The 20,630-nt window shown below is 40.3% G+C and overlaps 1 protein-coding gene across 1 annotated transcript; it reads right to left on the bottom strand.

The window, feature by feature from the left end:
* Nucleotides 1-5,908: 5,908 nt before the first annotated feature.
* LOC110493709 (interleukin-6 receptor subunit beta) lies at nucleotides 5,909-17,816 on the bottom strand. Its single transcript, XM_021568167.2, has 16 exons — nucleotides 17,527-17,816; nucleotides 16,436-16,556; nucleotides 14,170-14,342; nucleotides 13,676-13,753; nucleotides 13,429-13,505; nucleotides 13,292-13,319; nucleotides 12,981-13,103; nucleotides 12,631-12,710; nucleotides 12,279-12,507; nucleotides 11,999-12,163; nucleotides 11,772-11,870; nucleotides 11,501-11,662; nucleotides 8,021-8,179; nucleotides 7,685-7,754; nucleotides 7,456-7,531; nucleotides 5,909-6,756 (listed from the first exon to the last, which is right to left on the bottom strand). Exons 1-16 carry the CDS (start codon nucleotides 17,588-17,590, stop codon nucleotides 6,442-6,444), a joined length of 2,019 nt encoding a protein of 672 aa, XP_021423842.2. The 5' UTR covers nucleotides 17,591-17,816; the 3' UTR covers nucleotides 5,909-6,441.
* Between the last annotated feature and the right edge of the window lie 2,814 nt (nucleotides 17,817-20,630).

Here is a 20,630-nt window from a genome sequence, read left to right as displayed (position 1 = left end):
ATATCGATGAATGAGATGGATCATTGTGATGAAATCATTAAGAAATCAGGCTTTGACAGAATATACATTTTGACAAGTGTATAGGCCTGTCCTGTGTTCAAACTCTGGTACTTTAGGAAAAAAAATGTCATTAGGTATCATATGAACAGTCATTGCAAATATTCTGTGAAATTGTTTAGTCTTTGTATTCATGTATTCTGACACTGTCTAAAATATCTACACATGATACATGATGATTGTTACGCAGAGTGGAACCCAAGAGCAGACTCAGATGAGGAGACTAGGATGAAGTAACCAAGGTATTTATTGAAACACGGGGGAGATGGAGTGCAGGTCAGAGGAAGCTCGGGCGGGTTGCTGGAAACCAGGTGCGGAGGCTGAAGCGAGAGGGGTTGAAACAGGGTAAGCAGGTCCGGAGGGGAATCAAAGGGAGTAGTAGAGTGGGGAATCCAGGACAGAGTAGCAGGATGACGAGACAGGGACCAGAGTCAGAGTGGGCAGAACTGTAGCGGAGAGGAAAATAGCGTCAGGCAAGGAAAACAGGCACAACAGGATCGGAATAGCAACAAATGGCTAGAAGCGTAGACTGACTGAGCAGAGATTACGATCTGACAGTGTGGAAGTGGCAGGTGCTGAGTATTTGTAGAGGTCTTGATTATGGAACAGGTTGCAGCTGGTGGGGATCTGCTCTGACTCCAGCACACCTGTCACCACCCACACAATCACACACACACACAGAGAGAGAGGGAGGGGGAGAGAGTACTGGGGGAGTGGCGGCAGGTCAAGGAGACACAGGATGAGCAGTAGAGGGCATTGCAGGAGCAGATGTGACAATGGTTACATTCTTCTGACATGGCTCTTTTCTTTGTCACATTTATATTCTAGTATGATACGGCAGTGTCCCTTCTCCCTCAGGAGGCTGAAACGATTTGGCAGGGCCCCTAAGATCCTTAGGAACTTTTACAGCTGCACCAGCTGTATCACTGTCTGGTATGGCAACTGCACTGCCTTCAACCGAAAAGCCCTACAGAGGGTGGTGGGGATGGTCACACAGGGGGTGGGCTCACAGCTATCCAGCACGTACATGCTAGGGGGTGTCTGAGAAAGACCAGAAAAATTGCCAAAGACTCCAGCCCACTGAGACATGGACTGTTCTCCATGCTCCTGTCCGGCAGGCTGTACCAGTGCATCAAAGCTCAGACCAACAGACACAAAAACGGCTTCTATCCCCTGGTCATAACACTAAATGATTATTGATTAGACTTATTACTGGCACTACACTGCTGTTCATTGACTATTGATTGCCATGACCATTAGTATCTATCTATTTATCCTGCTACTGGTCACCATTACTCCTGTTTACATGTATACAGTATATACCATAGGTATTTTACCGTAAGTATTTATATATTCCTGCTACCAGTCACTTTTCAGCCCTGTTTACATGTACAGTGCCTTGCGAAAGTATTCGGCCCCCTTGAACTTTGCGACCTTTTGCCACATTTCAGGCTTCAAACATAAAGATATAAAACTGTATTTTTTTGTGAAGAATCAACAACAAGTGGGACACAATCATGAAGTGGAACGACATTTATTGGATATTTCAAACTTTTTTAACAAATCAAAAACTGAAAAATTGGGCGTGCAAAATTATTCAGCCCCCTTAAGTTAATACTTTGTAGCGCCACCTTTTGCTACGATTACAGCTGTAAGTCGCTTGGGGTATGTCTCTATCAGTTTTGCACACCGAGAGACTGAAATTTGTTCCCATTCCTCCTTGCAAAACAGCTCGAGCTCAGTGAGGTTGGATGGAGAGCATTTGTGAATAGCAGTTTTCAGTTCTTTCCACAGATTCTCGATTGGATTCAGGTCTGGACTTTGACTTGGCCATTATAACACCTGGATATGTTTATTTTTGAACCATTCCATTGTAGATTTTGCTTTATGTTTTGGATCATTGTCTTGTTGGAAGACAAATCTCCGTCCCAGTCTCAGGTCTTTTGCAGACTCCATCAGGTTTTCTTCCAGAATGGTCCTGTATTTGGCTCCATCCATCTTCCCATCAATTTTAACCATCTTCCCTGTCCCTGCTGAAGAAAAGCAGGCCCAAACCATGATGCTGCCACCACCATGTTTGACAGTGGGGATGGTGTGTTCAGCTGTGTTGCTTTTACGCCAAACATAACATTTTGCATTGTTGCCAAAAAGTTCAATTTTGGTTTCATCTGACCAGAGCACCTTCTTCCACATGTTTGGTGTGTCTCCCAGGTGGCTTGTGGCAAACTTTAAACAACACTTTTTATGGATATCTTTAAGAAATGGCTTTCTTCTTGTCACTCTTCCATAAAGGCCAGATTTGTGCAATATACGACTGATTGTTGTCCTATGGACAGAGTCTCCCACCTCAGCTGTAGATCTCTGCAGTTCATCCAGAGTGATCATGGGTCTCTTGGCTGCATCTCTGATCAGTCTTCTCCTTGTATGAGCTGAAAGTTTAGAGGGACGGCCAGGTCTTGGTAGATTTGCAGTGGTCTGATACTCCTTCCATTTCAATATTATCGCTTGCACAGTGCTCCTTGGGATGTTTAAAGCTTGGGAAATCTTTTTGTATCCAAATCCGGCTTTAAACTTCTTCTCAACAGTATCTCGGACCTGCCTGGTGTGTTCCTTGTTCTTCATGATGCTCTCTGCGCTTTTAACGGACCTCTGAGACTATCACAGTGCAGGTGCATTTATACGGAGACTTGATTACACACAGGTGGATTGTATTTATCATCATTAGTCATTTAGGTCAACATTGGATCATTCAGAGATCCTCACTGAACTTCTGGAGAGAGTTTGCTGCACTGAAAGTAAAGGGGCTGAATAATTTTGCACGCCCAATTTTTCAGTTTTTGATTTGTTAAAAAAGTTTGAAATATCCAATAAATGTCGTTCCACTTCATGATTGTGTCCCACTTGTTGTTGATTCTTCACAAAAAAATACAGTTTTATATCTTTATGTTTGAAGCCTGAAATGTGGCAAAAGGTCGCAAAGTTCAAGGGGGCCGAATACTTTCGCAAGGCACTGTATATCCATCCACCTATTACTCTTACACTGACACTCACCCACACGTAGACACACTCACCCACACACTCACACTTACATAGACACTCACCCACACACTCATGTAGACACTTACATAGACCCTCACCCACACACTCTCACTCACGTAGACACACTCACCCACACACTCACACTTACATAGACACTCGCCCACACACTCATGTAGACACACTTACATAGACACTCACCCACACACTCATGTAGACACACTTACATAGACACTCACCCACACACTCTCACTCACGTAGACACACTCACCCACACACTCACACTTACGTAGACACTCTCACCACCACGCAGGCCCCCACTCACCACTTTTTTTATTTATTTTACCTTTATTTAACCAGGCAAGTCAGTTAAGAACAAATTCTTATTTTCAATGACGGCCTGGGAACAGTGGGTTAACTGCCTGTTCAGGGGCAGAACGACAGATTTGTACCTTGTCAGCTCGGGGGTTTGAACTCGCAACCTTCCGGTTACTAGTCCAACACTCTAACCACTAGGCTACCCTTATGCTGCAGCTATGCTGTTTACTATTGTTATTATTATTAATGCTGTTACCAGTCACTTTCTCCTAATGGCTGCCTACATATTTACATCTACCTCAATACTCCAGTATCCCTGCACACTGACCCTGTATATGGCTTCCTCTCTTTTTTCTCATGGTTTTTATATATTTGATTATTATCTATCCTTTCCTTTTTTGTATTGAATACTGCACTGTTGGGTAGGGCGTGCAAGTTGTGCATTTCATTACTGTACATGTGACAAAATAAACTTGAACTTGATAGGCACTGTGTATGTGGACAGGTTGCTATCAAGCCTGAAAAAAGTGAATTAACAGAATTTTATTACATTTTGTTCACCACACAACTATGTCCATCTGAACACATCCAGACATCCACAATCAAAACCCAGTAAACATTTATTTCAAAATCATTTCTGATCTTGTTGTGGTTCAAGTTTGCAATTTGTTAATACTATGGGTCCCTTTAGTGGCAATGAATACACCAGTAGTTCAAATATATTACGCGTTGTCATAACGTTGTCATAACGTTGTCATAACGTTAATGATTGTGATGCTTTTTGCTTTAACTTCTGTGAACATTATGGTTAGATTCCATTGTGATTCAATGTACCATGTTTGTGGTTCACAATAGTAACCCAAATCTGACCAGAATCTGTCCCACAATAGATAGTGTGTATATACACACTATCATCTTGATCTGATGTGTGGTTAAATACACAGGTCTACGAGATTAAATATGCTATTTGGATGTTCTTTTAAAACAGCTATTCATTCTGAGACACATGCCATTCTCTGAATTCAGAATTCACGCCTTAAAGAACATTTAAAAAAAAAAAATTTGAAGGTGAACACCGTCATCAGAAACATTTTATTTTCCATTTCTTAAGTAGGTTGAGATGAAACACTAACAACCATAAACATGAATGAGTCAGCAATATTGTCATCCTGGTAATGTACATACATAGGTTGGTTTTAGGCCAGTGTTCTGTGTCTCACCACTTCCTGTCTAGCCTACTGAGTAAAAGTTCTTACAAGGGAAGTTCACACTTCAGTTTCACTTGTTGTCTACTACCCCTGTATGATTTTTACTTACTCACTTTAGAAGGTTTACTTTTACTCACTATAGAAGGCCTTTAAATATAACATTATAATGATAAAAGTAATTATTATTCAGTACTATTCCAAGGCATTTCTACATTGTAGAAGACAACACAAATCAACACAGTCCTTATTGCTAACAAGGTACATCTATAACATAAAATAATATACAAAAAATACTTTTTCAAGCCGCTCACGTCAATGCAAACTATTTACATCTACAGTAATAATCTGTCAATGAATTATCCTGGTCATTTGAACAGGCAAAGTGCTAAACGGCCCAGCCAGGCCACCGTCACAGGCCCTAGCAGTATTGGTAACACTTTACTTAAAGTCTGTAGATCTAATTCTTTATAAGTTGTTATGAACATGTATGAATATGTCCTTCCTGTTTGGCCCTGTCCGGGGGTGTCCTCGGATGGGGCCACAGTGTCTCCTGACCCCTCCTGTCTCAGCCTCCAGTATTTATGCTGCAGTAGTTTATGTGTCGGGGGGCTAGGGTCAGTTTGTTATATCTGGAGTACTTCTCCTGTCCTATTCGGTGTCCTGTGTGAATCTAAGTGTGCGTTCTCTAATTCTCTCCTTCTCTCTTTCTTTCTCTCTCTCGGAGGACCTGAGCCCTAGGACCATGCCCCAGGACTACCTGACATAATGACTCCTTGCTGTCCCCAGTCCACCTGGCCGTGCTGCTGCTCCAGTTTCAACTGTTCTGCCTTATTATTATTCGACCATGCTGGTCATTTATGAACATTTGAACATCTTGGCCATGTTCTGTTATAATCTCCACCCGGCACAGCCAGAAGAGGACTGGCCACCCCACATATGCTCTCTTTAATTCTCTCTTTCTTTCTCTCTCTCGGAGAACCTGAGCCCTAGGACCATGCCCCAGGACTACCTGACATGATGACTCCTTGCTGTCCCCAGTCCACCTAACCATGCTGCTGCTCCAGTTTCAACTGTTCTGCCTTATTATTATTCGACCATGCTGGTCATTTATGAACATTTGAACATCTTGGCCATGTTCTGTTATAATCTCCACCCGGCACAGCCAGAAGAGGACTGGCCACCCCACATAGCCTGGTTCCTCTCTAGGTTTCTTCCTAGGTTTTGGCCTTTCTAGGGAGTTTTTCCTAGCCACCATGCTTCTACACCTGCATTGCTTGCTGTTTGGGGTTTTAGGCTGGGTTTCTGTACAGCACTTTGAGATATCAGCTGATGTACGAAGGGCTATATAAATAAATTTGATTTGATTTGATTTGGACCTTTTATAATGTGTTATTGTAAGGATTATTATAAACCTGGTCGTTCAAGCCCTGAATGCTGATTGGCTGAAAACCACGGGCATGACACAAAATTACTTGTTTACTGTTCTAATTATCTTAGTAACCAGTTTATAATAGCAATAAGGCACCTCAGGGGTTTGTGGTATATGGCCAATGTACCATAGCTAAGGGTGCTGTGTTATGCCTAAGAACAGCTCTTAGCCATGGTATTGGCCATATACCACATCCCCTCGGGCCTTATTGCTTACTTATATTATGTCATGTTTCTCAACTGACTCAAAATGGCTGTTATTTACTCAGGATCAATAGGAAACTACAATACACCATGTTAAGGGGGTCTTGCATGATTAAGTTATGACAAGTCTTATAATGCACCATAATGCATTTTAATTACAGTCTTTAAGTAAGTGCTACCGCAGTGATGTCTACAGTGGCGTCCCGACATCCTCGGTGGAGTCTGCCTTCATATCAAAGACCAGACCGTTCCTATACATCAGCATGGTGACTTCACAGTCAATCTCTCCTTGGCTTGGATCGGCGGTTTCTAAACTTAACACCTGGCCCTTAAAATCAGAGGTCAGTGGGTCACTGACTCCATCTGGTGTGCTGGAGTCTCCAAGGCTCTTCTCGTTCTCGTCTTCACACACCTCCAGGAGAGTGGCTTCCTCAGGGTTGGGATCTTGGCTGCTCTTGTCATGTAGCTGCAGCTCATGCACCTCTTCCTTAATCTCATACATGTCCTGTTGAGACCAAGTCATTCCAATTCAAGACCAAATCCTGACTTGAGATGCCCCAAGTTCACCAGAACTCTGGCTACACAGGTTCGAAGGGACTCGAACAGTCAGGCAAATGTCTCAATGATAACAGTATCAGTACATGCCTTGGACAAAAGGTTCAAGTTAGTTACGCTTTACAAGTATAACGCACCAGTTAGGCATTATTTAAACGTAAGAAAGTTTCCCTCATTCACATTCGTTTCTATACCAGCTGTTAAATACATTTTGGGGTGCAATATTGTTTGTTGAATGCATGGAAAGTTTGTGGCGACTGAGTGCAGAAGGCAGTTTCTCCTCAGATTGTGCTTTGTTTGCTCAGCAGGTGCTTTCCTCCCACCAATTCACATAGACATAAGCACCTCTATGGCTGTAGTCACTAACCTTACCTTTTATGGTTACAGTCTCACAGGGCTCGAGTCATTGCACTACTTTTGCATCAATCGTGGCTATAGCATTACTCTATCATTTTAGATTTTATGTAAAAGAACAGAGCATGTCATGTGATAAGTGTCTACTTTAAATTCTGTTTTGTATCAATAATGTGATGCATATATTCTGACACTAGCACAGTCCAACCTTTTTTATATTTATGGAAAATGTGGAGTTCTGCACAGAAAAGTAAGAACACAATCCTAAATATGTAAATTGTTAATTGAATCTTACCTGAGTACTCGCTCGATAGTTCTTGGACTCTGCGACCATAGGACGTGGTATTGGTGGGAAGATCTTGCTTTTATGTCTGACAATTAGAATAAAGGTAAAGATGCTGTTTAGTATGATGTGTGAAATCTTGTTGATGTTTTTATAAAATGAACAATATTCATCCCGGATAGACCAGGTTTTCTTGCTAGTCCTGAAGATGTGTTGTAAAAATATATATATATCAGCTCACCTCTTGATGATAAATAAGCATATTGTTATTAATATTGCAATTAAAACAATTCTGCCAGCTATCATCCAGCCTTATTGGAGAAGATAAAGAAGATTATTTTATTATTTTATGTTGGTGAGTTGTTAGTGTTAAGCATCTTGAATCTGTATGAACACATAATTCAGGCAGCATCCACATGTCAATCATTTGAATAGTAAAAATCCCAACTGAAATAAAATATAATCATAACATGAATGTATGTACTCTCTATTTCAAAATAGTTTGAATATTTTGATTGTTCTCTGGTCTAGTATAGTCTGTGCCATTAAAAATCCTTCCTATCTTCTTGATTCATACCAGTAATGGACCTGTGTTGAGGCTTTGTCAAGATATGGATAGATATATTTCGTCCTGAGCCTGCAGCTGTTGCTCCAGCAAGATAGATATTGTAGTCGGACTCAGGTGTCAGGTTTTGAATAAGGTACTCTGTTTTTGATGCTGAAATGTTGTGACACTCTGATAAGAGACAGAAATGTGATATTAATATTTATAAGTCAAAAGTTTGGACACACTTACACATTCAAGGGTTTTTATTTTTTTTACTATTTTCTACATTGTAGAATAATAGTGAAGACATCAACTATGAAATAACACACATGGAATCATGTAGTAACCAAAAGTGTTATACAAATCAAAATATATTTTATATTTGAGATTATTCAAAGGAGCCACCCTTTCCTTTGATGACAGCTTTGCACACTCTTGGCATTCTTTCAATCAGCTTCATGAGGTAGTCTGCGCAAATGCATTTCAATTAACAGGTGTGCCTTGTTAAAAGTTAATTTGTGGAATTTCTTTCCTTCTTAATGCGTTTGAGACAATCAGTTGTGTTGTGACAAGGTAGTGTTGGTATACAGAAGATAGCCCTATTTAGTAAAATACCAAATCCATATTATGGCAAGAACAGGTCAAATAAGAAAAGAGAAATGACAGTCCATCATTATTTTAAGACATGAAGGTGAGTCAATTAGGAAAATGTCAAGAAGTTTGAACGTTTCTTCAAGTGCAGTCGCAAAAACCAACATGCGCTATGATGAAACTGTCTCTCATGAGGACCGTCACAGGAAAGGAAGACCCAGAGTTACCTCTGCTGCAGAGGATAAGTTCATTAGAGTTAACTGCACCTCAGATTGCAGCCCAAATAAACGTTTCACAGAGTTCAAGTAGCAGACACATCTCAACATCAACTGTTCAGAGGAGACTGTGTGAATCAGGCCTTCATGGTTGAATTGTTGCAAATAAACCACTTTTAAAGGACACCAATAAGAAAAAGAAGAGACTTGCTTGGGCCAAGGAACACGAGCCATAGACATTAGACCGGTGGAAATCTGTCCTTTGGTCTGATGAGTCCAAATTTGAGATTTTTGCTTCCAACCGTCGTGTCTTTGTGAGACGCAGAGTAGGTGAACGGACCTCCGCATGTGTGGTTCCCAACGTGAAGCATGGAGGAGGAGGTGTGATGGTGTGGGGGTGCTTTGCTGGTGACACTGTCAGTGATGTATTTATAATTCAAGGCACACTTAACCAGCATGGCTACCACAGCAGTCTGCAGCGATACGCCATACCATCTGATTTACACTTAGTGGGACTACAGTGCCTTGCGAAAGTATTCGGCCCCCTTGAACTTTGCGACCTTTTGCCACATTTCAGGCTTCAAACATAAAGATATAAAACTGTATTTTTTTTGTGAAGAATCAACAACAAGTGGGACACAATCATGAAGTGGAACGACATTTATTGGATATTTCAAACTTTTTTAACAAATCAAAAACTGAAAAATTGGGCGTGCAAAATTATTCAGCCCCTTTACTTTCAGTGCAGCAAACTCTCTCCAGAAGTTCAGTGAGGATCTCTGAATGATCCAATGTTGACCTAAATGACTAATGATGATAAATACAATCCACCTGTGTGTAATCAAGTCTCCGTATAAATGCACCTGCACTGTGATAGTCTCAGAGGTCCGTTAAAAGCGCAGAGAGCATCATGAAGAACAAGGAACACACCAGGCAGGTCCGAGATACTGTTGTGAAGAAGTTTAAAGCCGGATTTGGATACAAAAAGATTTCCCAAGCTTTAAACATCCCAAGGAGCACTGTGCAAAGCGATAATATTGAAATGGAAGGAGTATCAGACCACTGCAAATCTACTAAGACCTGGCCGTCCCTCTAAACTTTCAGCTCATACAAGGAGAAGACTGATCAGAGATGCAGCCAAGAGGCCCATGATCACTCTGGATGAACTGCAGAGATCTACAGCTGAGGTGGGAGACTCTGTCCATAGGACAACAATCAGTCGTATATTGCACAAATCTGGCCTTTATGGAAGAGTGGCAAGAAGAAAGCCATTTCTTAAAGATATCCATAAAAAGTGTCGTTTAAAGTTTGCCACAAGCCACCTGGGAGACACACCAAACATGTGGAAGAAGGTGCTCTGGTCAGATGAAACCAAAATTGAACTTTTTGGCAACAATGCAAAACGTTATGTTTGGCGTAAAAGCAACACAGCTGAACACACCATCCCCACTGTCAAACATGGTGGTGGCAGCATCATGGTTTGGGCCTGCTTTTCTTCAGCAGGGACAGGGAAGATGGTTAAAATTGATGGGAAGATGGATGGAGCCAAATACAGGACCATTCTGGAAGAAAACCTGATGGAGTCTGCAAAAGACCTGAGACTGGGACGGAGATTTGTCTTCCAACAAGACAATGATCCAAAACATAAAGCAAAATCTACAATGGAATGGTTCAAAAATAAACATATCCAGGTGTTAGAATGGCCAAGTCAAAGTCCAGACCTGAATCCAATCGAGAATCTGTGGAAAGAACTGAAAACTGCTGTTCACAAATGCTCTCCATCCAACCTCACTGAGCTCGAGCTGTTTTGCAAGGAGGAATGGGAAAAAATGTCAGTCTCTCGATGTGCAAAACTGATAGAGACATACCCCAAGCGACTTACAGCTGTAATCGCAGCAAAAGGTGGCGCTACAAAGTATTAACTTAAGGGGGCTGAATAATTTTGCACGCCCAATTTTTCAGTTTTTGATTTGTTAAAAAAGTTTGAAATATCCAATAAATGTCGTTCCACTTCATGATTGTGTCCCACTTGTTGTTGATTCTTCACAAAAAAATACAGTTTTATATCTTTATGTTTGAAGCCTGAAATGTGGCAAAAGGTCGCAAAGTTCAAGGGGGCCGAATACTTTCGCAAGGCACTGTATCATTTATTTTTCAACAGGACAATGACCCAACACACCTACAAGCTGTGTAAGAGCTGTTTGACAAAGAAGGAGAGTGATGGAGTTCTGCATCAGATGACCTGGCCTCCACAATCACCAAACCTCAACCCAATTGAGATGGTTTGGGATGAGTTGGACCGCAGAGTGAAGGAAAAGCAGTCAACAAGTGCTCAGCATATGTGGGAACGCCTTCAAGAGCTTTGGAAAAGCATTCCAAGTGAAGCTGGTTAAGAGAATGCCAAGAGAGTGCAAAACTGTCAAGACACAGGGTGGCTAATTTGAATAATCTAAAATACAACATATATTTTTAATTGTTTAACTTTTGTTTACTACATGATTCCATGTGTGTTATTTCATAGTTTTGATGTCTTTCACTATTATTCTACAATGTAGAAAATAGTAAAAAATAAAGAGAACCTTGAATGAGTAGATATGTCCAAACTTTTGACTGGTGCTGTAAATACTATTTTAATTCATTCATTACACAATTACACATGTTCACCACAGAGCATTAACTCATCTAGTTAGGAGGATAACTTTACTTTTTATTTCAATGTGGGCCCCATTATTTTGGCTTCTTGTGTAGCAGACTTCGTAGTGTGTAAGGAAGCCTTGCTGGTCTTGCACAGGAATAGGTTTCCAATGCAGCACTGCAGAGTTGGTTACTACTTTAACAGTGAAATCCTCAGGTGCCTTACTAGCTGCTGAAAAAAGATATTCCTGTTAAATACTGTATACAGTATTTTGTAGTAAAGAACTACATCATCTAGCATTGCTGTGACAGTTAGATTTTTTTATATGAGCTTTGCTTACCACCCTCTTTTTTGTACATGAGACGCATTTCTGTTGTTTGTGGCTTTCCATCAGTTTGTTTGTGAACGAGGTAAAAGTAACGTACATAGTCGTCCATCTCTAAAAATCAAAACCAGACATTATCTTCAGTTCAAGAGAGATACTATATATCTTGGTCTATCACAGTAAGACGAACAGACATTTCTTATTCTTAAGAAATATATACTTTTCGTGAAGTTCCCCCTTACTTTGTCTGACAGATTTGAGTGTTTCCTCCACTGTTCCATTTATCATTTTTGATATATTCACTTTGGCTGGTTGTGTTTCTCCGTCTGTTAGCTTGTACCATTCCAGACAGGAATTTTTAAGGCGAGGGTTATAATTGCGTGGGATGAGTTTGTCATCAGGCCAAGCTAATTGGAAATGAAATAACAAAATGTTGATTTAAGGAATGAACATCATTGTGTAGAAATAAATGAAGCAAAAGCCCAAACGAACACACACACACAAACGCACACACATACTTACACTTCCTGGGATATGTAAGATGTTTTGCTGGGACAAGGATATGTGTCTGCGATGACTTTCCCACCTTATTAAAGGCAAAAATGTAACCACTGACAGCAGAGTAAGTCACATAAACACTAAACTCAGTGGTAGTGATATTGGTGTGGTTCTTTCGCTTTAGTTGGCAAGGCCAAATATGGAGAGAGAGGTTGTAATTCACCTGTCCCACAGAGACTGGATAAGGTGGTGTCTGGAAGACACGGGTACAAATTAAGTTATGCAGCTGTTTAAAACACAAATTGAGCCTGATCGTAATCAGCAGATTCTAGAATGTTGTTTAATTTTCAACGCTGTGTAACATTCTGTAACTTACACCCCAAGTCAGATTGAGGAGTCGGGTACCGTTGTTAAAATCCTCCACTGTCCACTTAACCTCTGTGGCATTTTGGATTTCTGCAACAAAATTACAGTTACAACCAGAAATGGTAAGCCAGGAAAATGTCTCTATCTTGGGGCAGAGTCAGTCAATTCAAAATTCAGACAATATAGAAGATTAAAATGAAATTCATGAATTGAAGAACCGGACATTATTTCCGAACATCATCTACTGCAGTAGGCCTATATGTAAGAACAGAATTGACTGATTTCAAATAGCACTTAAACCTGATGAGTTGGACTGTAGGCGGCTGCAGCGAGTGTTACAGTGAAATATCCATTGCTCACCAGTGGGAACGTCCAAGATTGGAGTCCAGTCGCTCCACAGGGGACGTTTGACATGCTTGGACTTTTGTCTGACCTGCAGTTGGTACATGTGTTGGTTCTGGAGAATCTCCAGAGTGACCATGGCTGTACAGACAAACACAGGTTTACAGTCTCACTCTAGTGATAGTTTTGCACTGTTTCGAACACTCGGGCTGAATTTTATTCAGACCCAAACAAACATTACAATGTGTTGTCGCTCTACTGCATTTCGGATATGCCAGAAAGGGATGCTTATTTCTCAAAAGAGCTTAGTGAAACTGAAAGTAGCTCACCTTGTTTGACTTCTGTTTCAGTTGTGTTCTAAACCAACAGAGAAAATATAAAATTAATTAAGGCAAAAATACTAATCATCAGAAAATAAGAAAACAATGAATGGAAGCATTGTTGCAAGGAAAAGAAGAGATCTTACCCATACCCCGGAGGTTTTCTCTAATGTGCTGAACTTGACCTCTAATACAACATCTTCCGGCATGTGATTTTTCACTTCTGTGACAAAAGTGTCCTTTAAGAATGGTTTGCATTTCTTTACGACTACATTTTTATTTGACTCATAGCCTCTTTTCTCTGGTGTTACTTGAAATGTAACACATCTCATCTGATATCTTATAAACTCTTGAATCTTGGAAAATGTTCACTTTGAGCATGGCCTTTATTACCTTCCTTGTTAACCCAGCTGAGGGTAAGATTACTTGAGGATCTTGACATAGACATATTTTGGGGCGCTTCATACTTAACTGCAGGGAAATAACAAAACGTTATACCTTAACAAGGATTACAATATGACTCTTGGGATTAAAATCATACCATGGTTATTCATGTGAAGTCCTTTGTGGATTCTTAATAATAATAGTACTTTTCATTTGGCAGATGCCTTACATTAAAAGTAGGCCTACAGAGAATCTAGTGCAGTACATCAAATCATAAAATCAAGTGCATCAATCAATAGTGCAATTAAAAGGACCAGATGAAACAGGACAGATCACGTAGGGCTACTGGAAAGACATGGCGGGTAGGAAAGTCAATCAGGCACCCAAGGCTATCTGGAAGATGTGTTTTGAGTTTAATGTTTTGACTGTCTGCATTTTGTATTACTTAGCCTGTATTTTACATAGAAAAACAGAATCTTGTGAATAAAAAAAGTTTTTTTTACCACTTTCATTAAGTCGAACAGAGGTACTGAGTGACTGGCAGCTCCAGTTGCCCATATAAGCAACCACCCATAGATCCACGGGCACTTTTTCGAGCACTTTATCGTCATTCACAAAGATATAGCTCTGCTGATTTTTGCCCAATGATTTTTTATTTTCCGTAGAATTGGAGCGCCTGAAAACATTAAGGATGACAGCAACAGTTGGTACACACACACTAAACAGATATCAAATCAATCAAATGTAGTAATAAAGCCTTTTTTTACATCAGCCGATTTCACAAAGTGCTATACAGAAACCCAGCCTAAACCCCCAAACAGCAAGCAATGCAGATGTAGAAGCACGGTAGGTAGGAAAAACTCCCTAGAATGGCAGGAACCTAGGAAGAAACCAGGCTCTGAGGAGTGGCCAGTCCTCTTCTGGCTGTGCTGGCTGGAGATTATAACAGAACATGGCCAAGATGTTCAAACATTCATAGATGACCAGCAGGGTCAAATAATAATATATGCATTTCAGAAACAGAAAAGGATGAATAGTTTATTGATTGGGGATATACTACAGTTTATTGTGCCTTGTGCTTGAGGATTAACTGTCTTCACACTGTCAGCCTTGCTTTATCTACCAGTCCACATAACGTGCACACACACTCACATTTCACAACACTTGTTGTCATAGCATAAAGTAACTAAGTCAGAGGTCTCTGACATACAGTGCATTCGGAAAGTATTCAGACCCCTAGACTTTTTCCACGTTGTTACGCTACAGCCTTATTCTAAAATGGATTAAATTGTTATATTTCATCAATCTATGCACAACACCCCATAATGACAAAGCAAAAACAGGTTTTTAGAAATGTATAAATAAAAAACAAAAATATCACTACTTTGTTGGAGCACCTTTGGCAGCGATTACAGCATCAAATCTTCTTGGGTATGATGCTACAAGCTTGGCACAACTGTATTTAGGGAATTTCTCCCATTCTTCACTGCATATACTCTCAAGCTTTGTCAGGTTGGATGGAGAGTGTCGCTTCACAGCTATGTTCAGGTATCTCCAGAGATGTTCAAGTCCGGGCTCTGGCTGGGCCACTCAAGGACATTCAGAGACTTGTCCCAAAGCCACTCCTACGTTGTCTTAGCTGTATGCTTAGGGTTGTTGTCCTGTTGGAAGGTGAACCTTCACCCCAGTCTGAGGTCCTGAGCAGGTTTTCATTAAGGATCTCTCCGTTAATCTTTTCCTCAATCCTAACTAGTCTCCCAGTCCCTGCCGCTGAAAAACATCCCCACAGCATGATGCTGCCACCAACATGCTTCACCCTGGGGATGGTGCCATGTTTCTTCCAGACTTGACACTTTGCATTCAGGTCAAAGAGTTCATTCTTGGTTTCATCAGACCAGAGAATCTTGTTTCTCATGGTCTGAGAGTCCTTTAGGTGCCTTTTGGCAAACTCCAAGTAAGCAGTCATGTGCCTTTTACTGAGAAGTGGCTTCAGCCTGGCCACTCTACCATAAAGGCCTGATTAGTAGAGTGCTGCAGAGTTGTTCTTCTGGAAGGTTCCCATCTCCACAGAGGAACTCTGGAGCTCTGTCCGATTGACCATTGGGTTCTTGGTCAACTCCCTGACTAAGACTCTTCTCCCCAAATGTCCAGTTTGGCCGGGCGGCCAGCTCTAGGAAGAGTCTTGGTGGTTCCAAACTTCTTCCATTTAAGAATGATGGAGGCCACAAAATCCTGTATGGAGAATTCCTTCGACCTCATGGCTTGGTTTTTACTCTGACATGCACTATCAACTGTGGGACCTTTATATAGACAGGTGTGTGCCTTCCCAAATCATGTCTAATCAATTGAATTTACCATAGGTGGACTCCAAGTTGTAGAAACATCTCAAGGATGATCAATGAAAACAGGATGCACCTGAGCTCAATTTCGAGTCTCATAGCAAAGGGTCTGAATACTTATGTAAATAAGGTTTCTATTTTCAATTTTTTATAAATTTGCTAACATTTAAAAAAACATTTTTTTTTCACTTTGTCATCATTGGGTATTGTGTGTAGATTGGTGAGGACAAACATGATTTAATACATTTTCGAATAAGGCTGTAACGTAACAAAATGTGGAAAAAGTCAAGGGGTCTGAATATTTCCGAATGCACTGTAATAGCAAACTGGATCCTGCCAGGTTCATGGAGGCATACTAATAACACACTGAGTTTGAGGTCTCTGTCTGTGTGACTTATGGAAAGTGCACAACCATGCATAGCTAACTTACTTGTAAAAAAGCTCATAGGTGGCATTTTGCATAGACCCAGACGTCCATTCACACGTATAGGTGGTAGCTTTTTCAGTTTTCTTGTAGCATTGAGGACTAGAAAGACATTTACAAGTTGTCCCTTTATTAAGAAATGTAAAAAGAGTGTTTAAATGAAGAGAGAAATTATGAGTTGCTGTCCTTTTCAGTAGTATGTCTTCAACTTATTTGCTCTCACCAAAGAGGGTAGAGTTAAACTGAATATCCCCTCCGTAATTATTGGGACAGTCAAGCATGTTTTGTTATTTTGGGGTCTGTATTTCAGCACTTTGCATTTGGAATTATACAATGACTGAGGTTAAAGTGCAGATTGTCAGCTTTAATTTGAGGGTATTTTGATTGATATTGTGTGAACCGTTTAGAAATTACAGAACTTTTTGGACATAGACCCCCAATAGAAATGAATGGTAAAAATAATCTGAAACACAACCAAAACAAACAGCAAATGCATCCAACAGGTTTGTAGAGGCACACTATGTACAAAAAGTTCTGTAATTTCTTAACGGTTCACACGATATGGATGAAAATACCCTCAAATTAAAGCTGACAGTCTGCACTTTAACCTCAGTCATTGTTTGATTTCAAATCCAAACTTTTGAAGTAAAGACCCAAAAGAAGAAAAAATGCTTCACTGTCCCAATAATTATGGAGGGCACTGTATATTATGAGTGGAATTTACTATTCATTATATCACATTAGATGTTACTTTGCATTTACTATTCATTATATCACATTAGATGTTACTTTGCATAAGCATCCCCAAATGAGTATTTCAAAAATGAGATAGAAATATAATTGTAACTATCAGTGTGAAATAAATTCTACACATATTTCAGCTGTAGTTCTGTACAGATCATTTACAGTAGCAGCGCTGTCACAAGCTAACCAAAAGCTTCCGCATTGTCACACCTTGATCACAGTAAATGCATTTTAGCGTTCTCTTATGGTTTTGGCAGTATGACAAGGGTATCACTACAGAGATAAGCTGAAAAGAACTGATACTGAGCCAAGAGCCACTGAAAGCCGCTGAGTAGAGAGAAATATAATAGTACCTTGAGCTATTACCATAGCAAGAACCAGAAACCTTGGCAGGGACCAGTGTTCCTTTGCCTCCATCACCTCAACAACCCCCTGAGGGAGTTAGTGTGTAAAGTGTCCAAACAGGTGGTTATCCAGGGTTGATCCGTCTGCGTATAGCCAAGGAGACGTGGGTTTGCTGGACTGTTAACACTGTTCCATGCAGATGTCCTCAAACCTGTTTCAGTTACTCTTCTTGTAAATGAAACTGTGGGGAGAGAAATGTCAGCATACTCTTGTTTTTTGTCAGGTAGAAAGACAGAGCAAGCAGACTCTCAACCACAAACCACCGTGTTGGGGGAGGGGACTGTTCTGACTGTTGGGGGATTAAGGTGCCACATTGGCGTATCGTTACAGAGTTGGCCACTGCGATCTCCTGGGGTGACCGAAAATAACATACCTTCCCACACAGTAGCATCATCTATTTTCACACTGCTCCTGAAACAACCAGCTCAGGCTTTGATGGACACTTTCATATCAAAAGCATCAGACATTACAGAGGTTAAGAAGCATTTCTTTACAATGGTTTGCTCAACCAATCTGAATGAAGCTACTTTGGGAGGTCCTTCTGGGAATCAGCTGAAGGTGAGGTCAATTTTGAGGCTAAAGATTGAAACTTTCCATAATCCAACCCTCTCTTACATCCTCAAATTGGATTCCCATTTTCAGTTTCCCTGAAATGAATGCATTTCTTTACCATTGCCTCATTCACGTCATACCTACAAAAATGTAAAAATGTACCTATTAAATGTGTGTTATATTTCCATACGCAAATTGCCTTTCAAGAGGAACTCCACTCCAGGTCTATCGTAAGCTATGGTGCTCCTCACCAGAAGTATTACTTATTTTGTGCATTTTATCTGCTGTACAATGCTTTAGCCAACACAATAAAAAATGACAATTCACACAAATGTAAGATGTTACAGAGATTCATTCCCATCCTTCTACTTATTCGGAGCTAGCGGGGTTGATTCTTGAATGGATGTAAAGCCAGTGTAATGTGATTGTTGGATGTTGCTGTGTCTTTGATACACTATGGTTCTCTAAACTTTGAGAACCATGGCTTGTAAATGTGTTAAAGTACATTGTTTGTATGTTATTTCAAGTTGTCTATATTGACGTCAATTACATTTCGGGGTCAAACAAAGCTAACTAGATAGCCAATGAGCTAGGCTTTACGGGAGTATCCGGAGTAACCTTGTGTGACAGCATGCCTTTTCCTTTTGGACAAATATTACAAGAATATGGAGAGTTATGAAGTTATGAAAACTGGTTGTTTTGCAAATGTTGAACTTATAATATGACTACTAATACTAGAAAAGCTAAATCAAAGTCCAAGTATACAGATTTGATGATATTCTTGCAGAAAAATTTGATACGGATGCAAATGTCTCCTTGCCCAAATGTACCTGGGTGACTTCACACTAAATGTCATGTAGTTTGTTTATACTTCAAGTTATCCATCTGAAATGTTGCACTTACACTGCTGCCATCTTGTGGACACCATCGGAATTAGAACCAGAGTGATGGCTAGAACTGGGACCTTTCTGTTGCATTTCGAAGATGGTTGTAGAAAAAAGTGGGTTTTTTCAGTGTATTTTCTTCTACCAGATCTAGTGTGTTATATTCTCCTAAATTCAACTCACATTTCCACAAACTTCAGTGTTTTCTTTCAAATGGTACCATATCCTTGCTTCAGGACCTGAGCTACAGGCAGTTAGATATGGGTATGTCATTTTAGGCGAAATTTGAAAAAAATGGCGTGTTCTATTCTAAGTGGTCTCTTCCATCTTTGTGTCAAAGCTGGAAAGAGAGCTGACGCCAGAGAAAATCAAATCAGTGGACGGACAGGAGAAATATGGGGACTGAATTGGTCAGCATTGCTGTTTTAAGCTCTGTAAAACTTAATACGGATCACAAAAGCACACTCTTTCTGGATATTTTTGAAATTGTAATAGTGTTTTAAATGTACATATCAACCACAATATTATATTTTTACGTTTTCAATATATCACAAACAAAAGTATTTTGAAGTCAATTTATTCGAAATAAATATCTATCCTCAAATTGAAAGCGATTGATCAGCTTTTAATCTATTTGTTTTTTTTTGAGAGAGTGTGAGTGGGAATGGGAGGTGCATCTCGTGTTGATAGCAAGCCCCAAGCCCGATGGAGAGGTGTGAGTGGATTATGACAGAGCTGTTTGTTCAGGAAAATAACAATATTGAGCACTTTAGATGTTTCTAATTGTTTTTGTATCATGTATTCTGCTTAAAATCGTCCTAAAAATCAGCATGGCGCTGACAGAGATGGTTGCCTCACTTCAAGTTATTAGTAAACTATGCAGTATTTAGTTTATGAATTATTTCTTACACTGGTACCCCAGGAAATCTTAAGTCTTATTACATACAGCCCGGGAAGAACTATTGGATATAAGAGCAATGTCAACATACCAACATTATGACCAAGAATACGACTTTCCCAAAGTGGACTCTCTGTGTGGACCACCACCCCGTACAATGTAGCTAATTCCAGTAGGCGATCTAAAACAACGACGTCGCAGGAGGGGAAGACTAAGCCGGCCACCTGGCCAGGCTCCGTAGACATGCACATCGCACACCACTCCCGAGTATACTACTTGCCAATGTCCAGTCTCTTGACAACAAGGTATACAAAATTCGAGCAAGGGTTGCCTTCCAGAGAGACATCAGAGATTGTAACATTCTGTTTCACGGAAACATGGCTCTCTCGGGATATGTTATCAGAATCGGTTCAGCCACTGGGCTTCTCCATGCATCACGCTGATAGAGATAAACACCTCTCTGGGAAAAGGAAGGGCGGTGGTGTATTCTTCATGATTAACGACTCATGGTGTAATCATAACAACATACAGGAACTCAAGTCCTTCTGCTCACCCAATCTAGAATTCCTTACAATCAAGTGCTGGCTATTTTATACCTACCAAAATAATTCTCGTCAGTTATAGTCACAGCTGTGTATGTTCCCCTTCAAGCAGACACCAAGATGGTATGGTGATTTTTCAGTAGCATATTGTTAAATATTAATGTAATAAAACAGAA

Source organism: Oncorhynchus mykiss, chromosome 1, assembly GCF_013265735.2.
Source record: "Oncorhynchus mykiss isolate Arlee chromosome 1, USDA_OmykA_1.1, whole genome shotgun sequence".
Taxonomy (NCBI): domain Eukaryota; kingdom Metazoa; phylum Chordata; class Actinopteri; order Salmoniformes; family Salmonidae; genus Oncorhynchus; species Oncorhynchus mykiss.
This window is presented reverse-complemented; position numbering and strand designations above follow the sequence as displayed.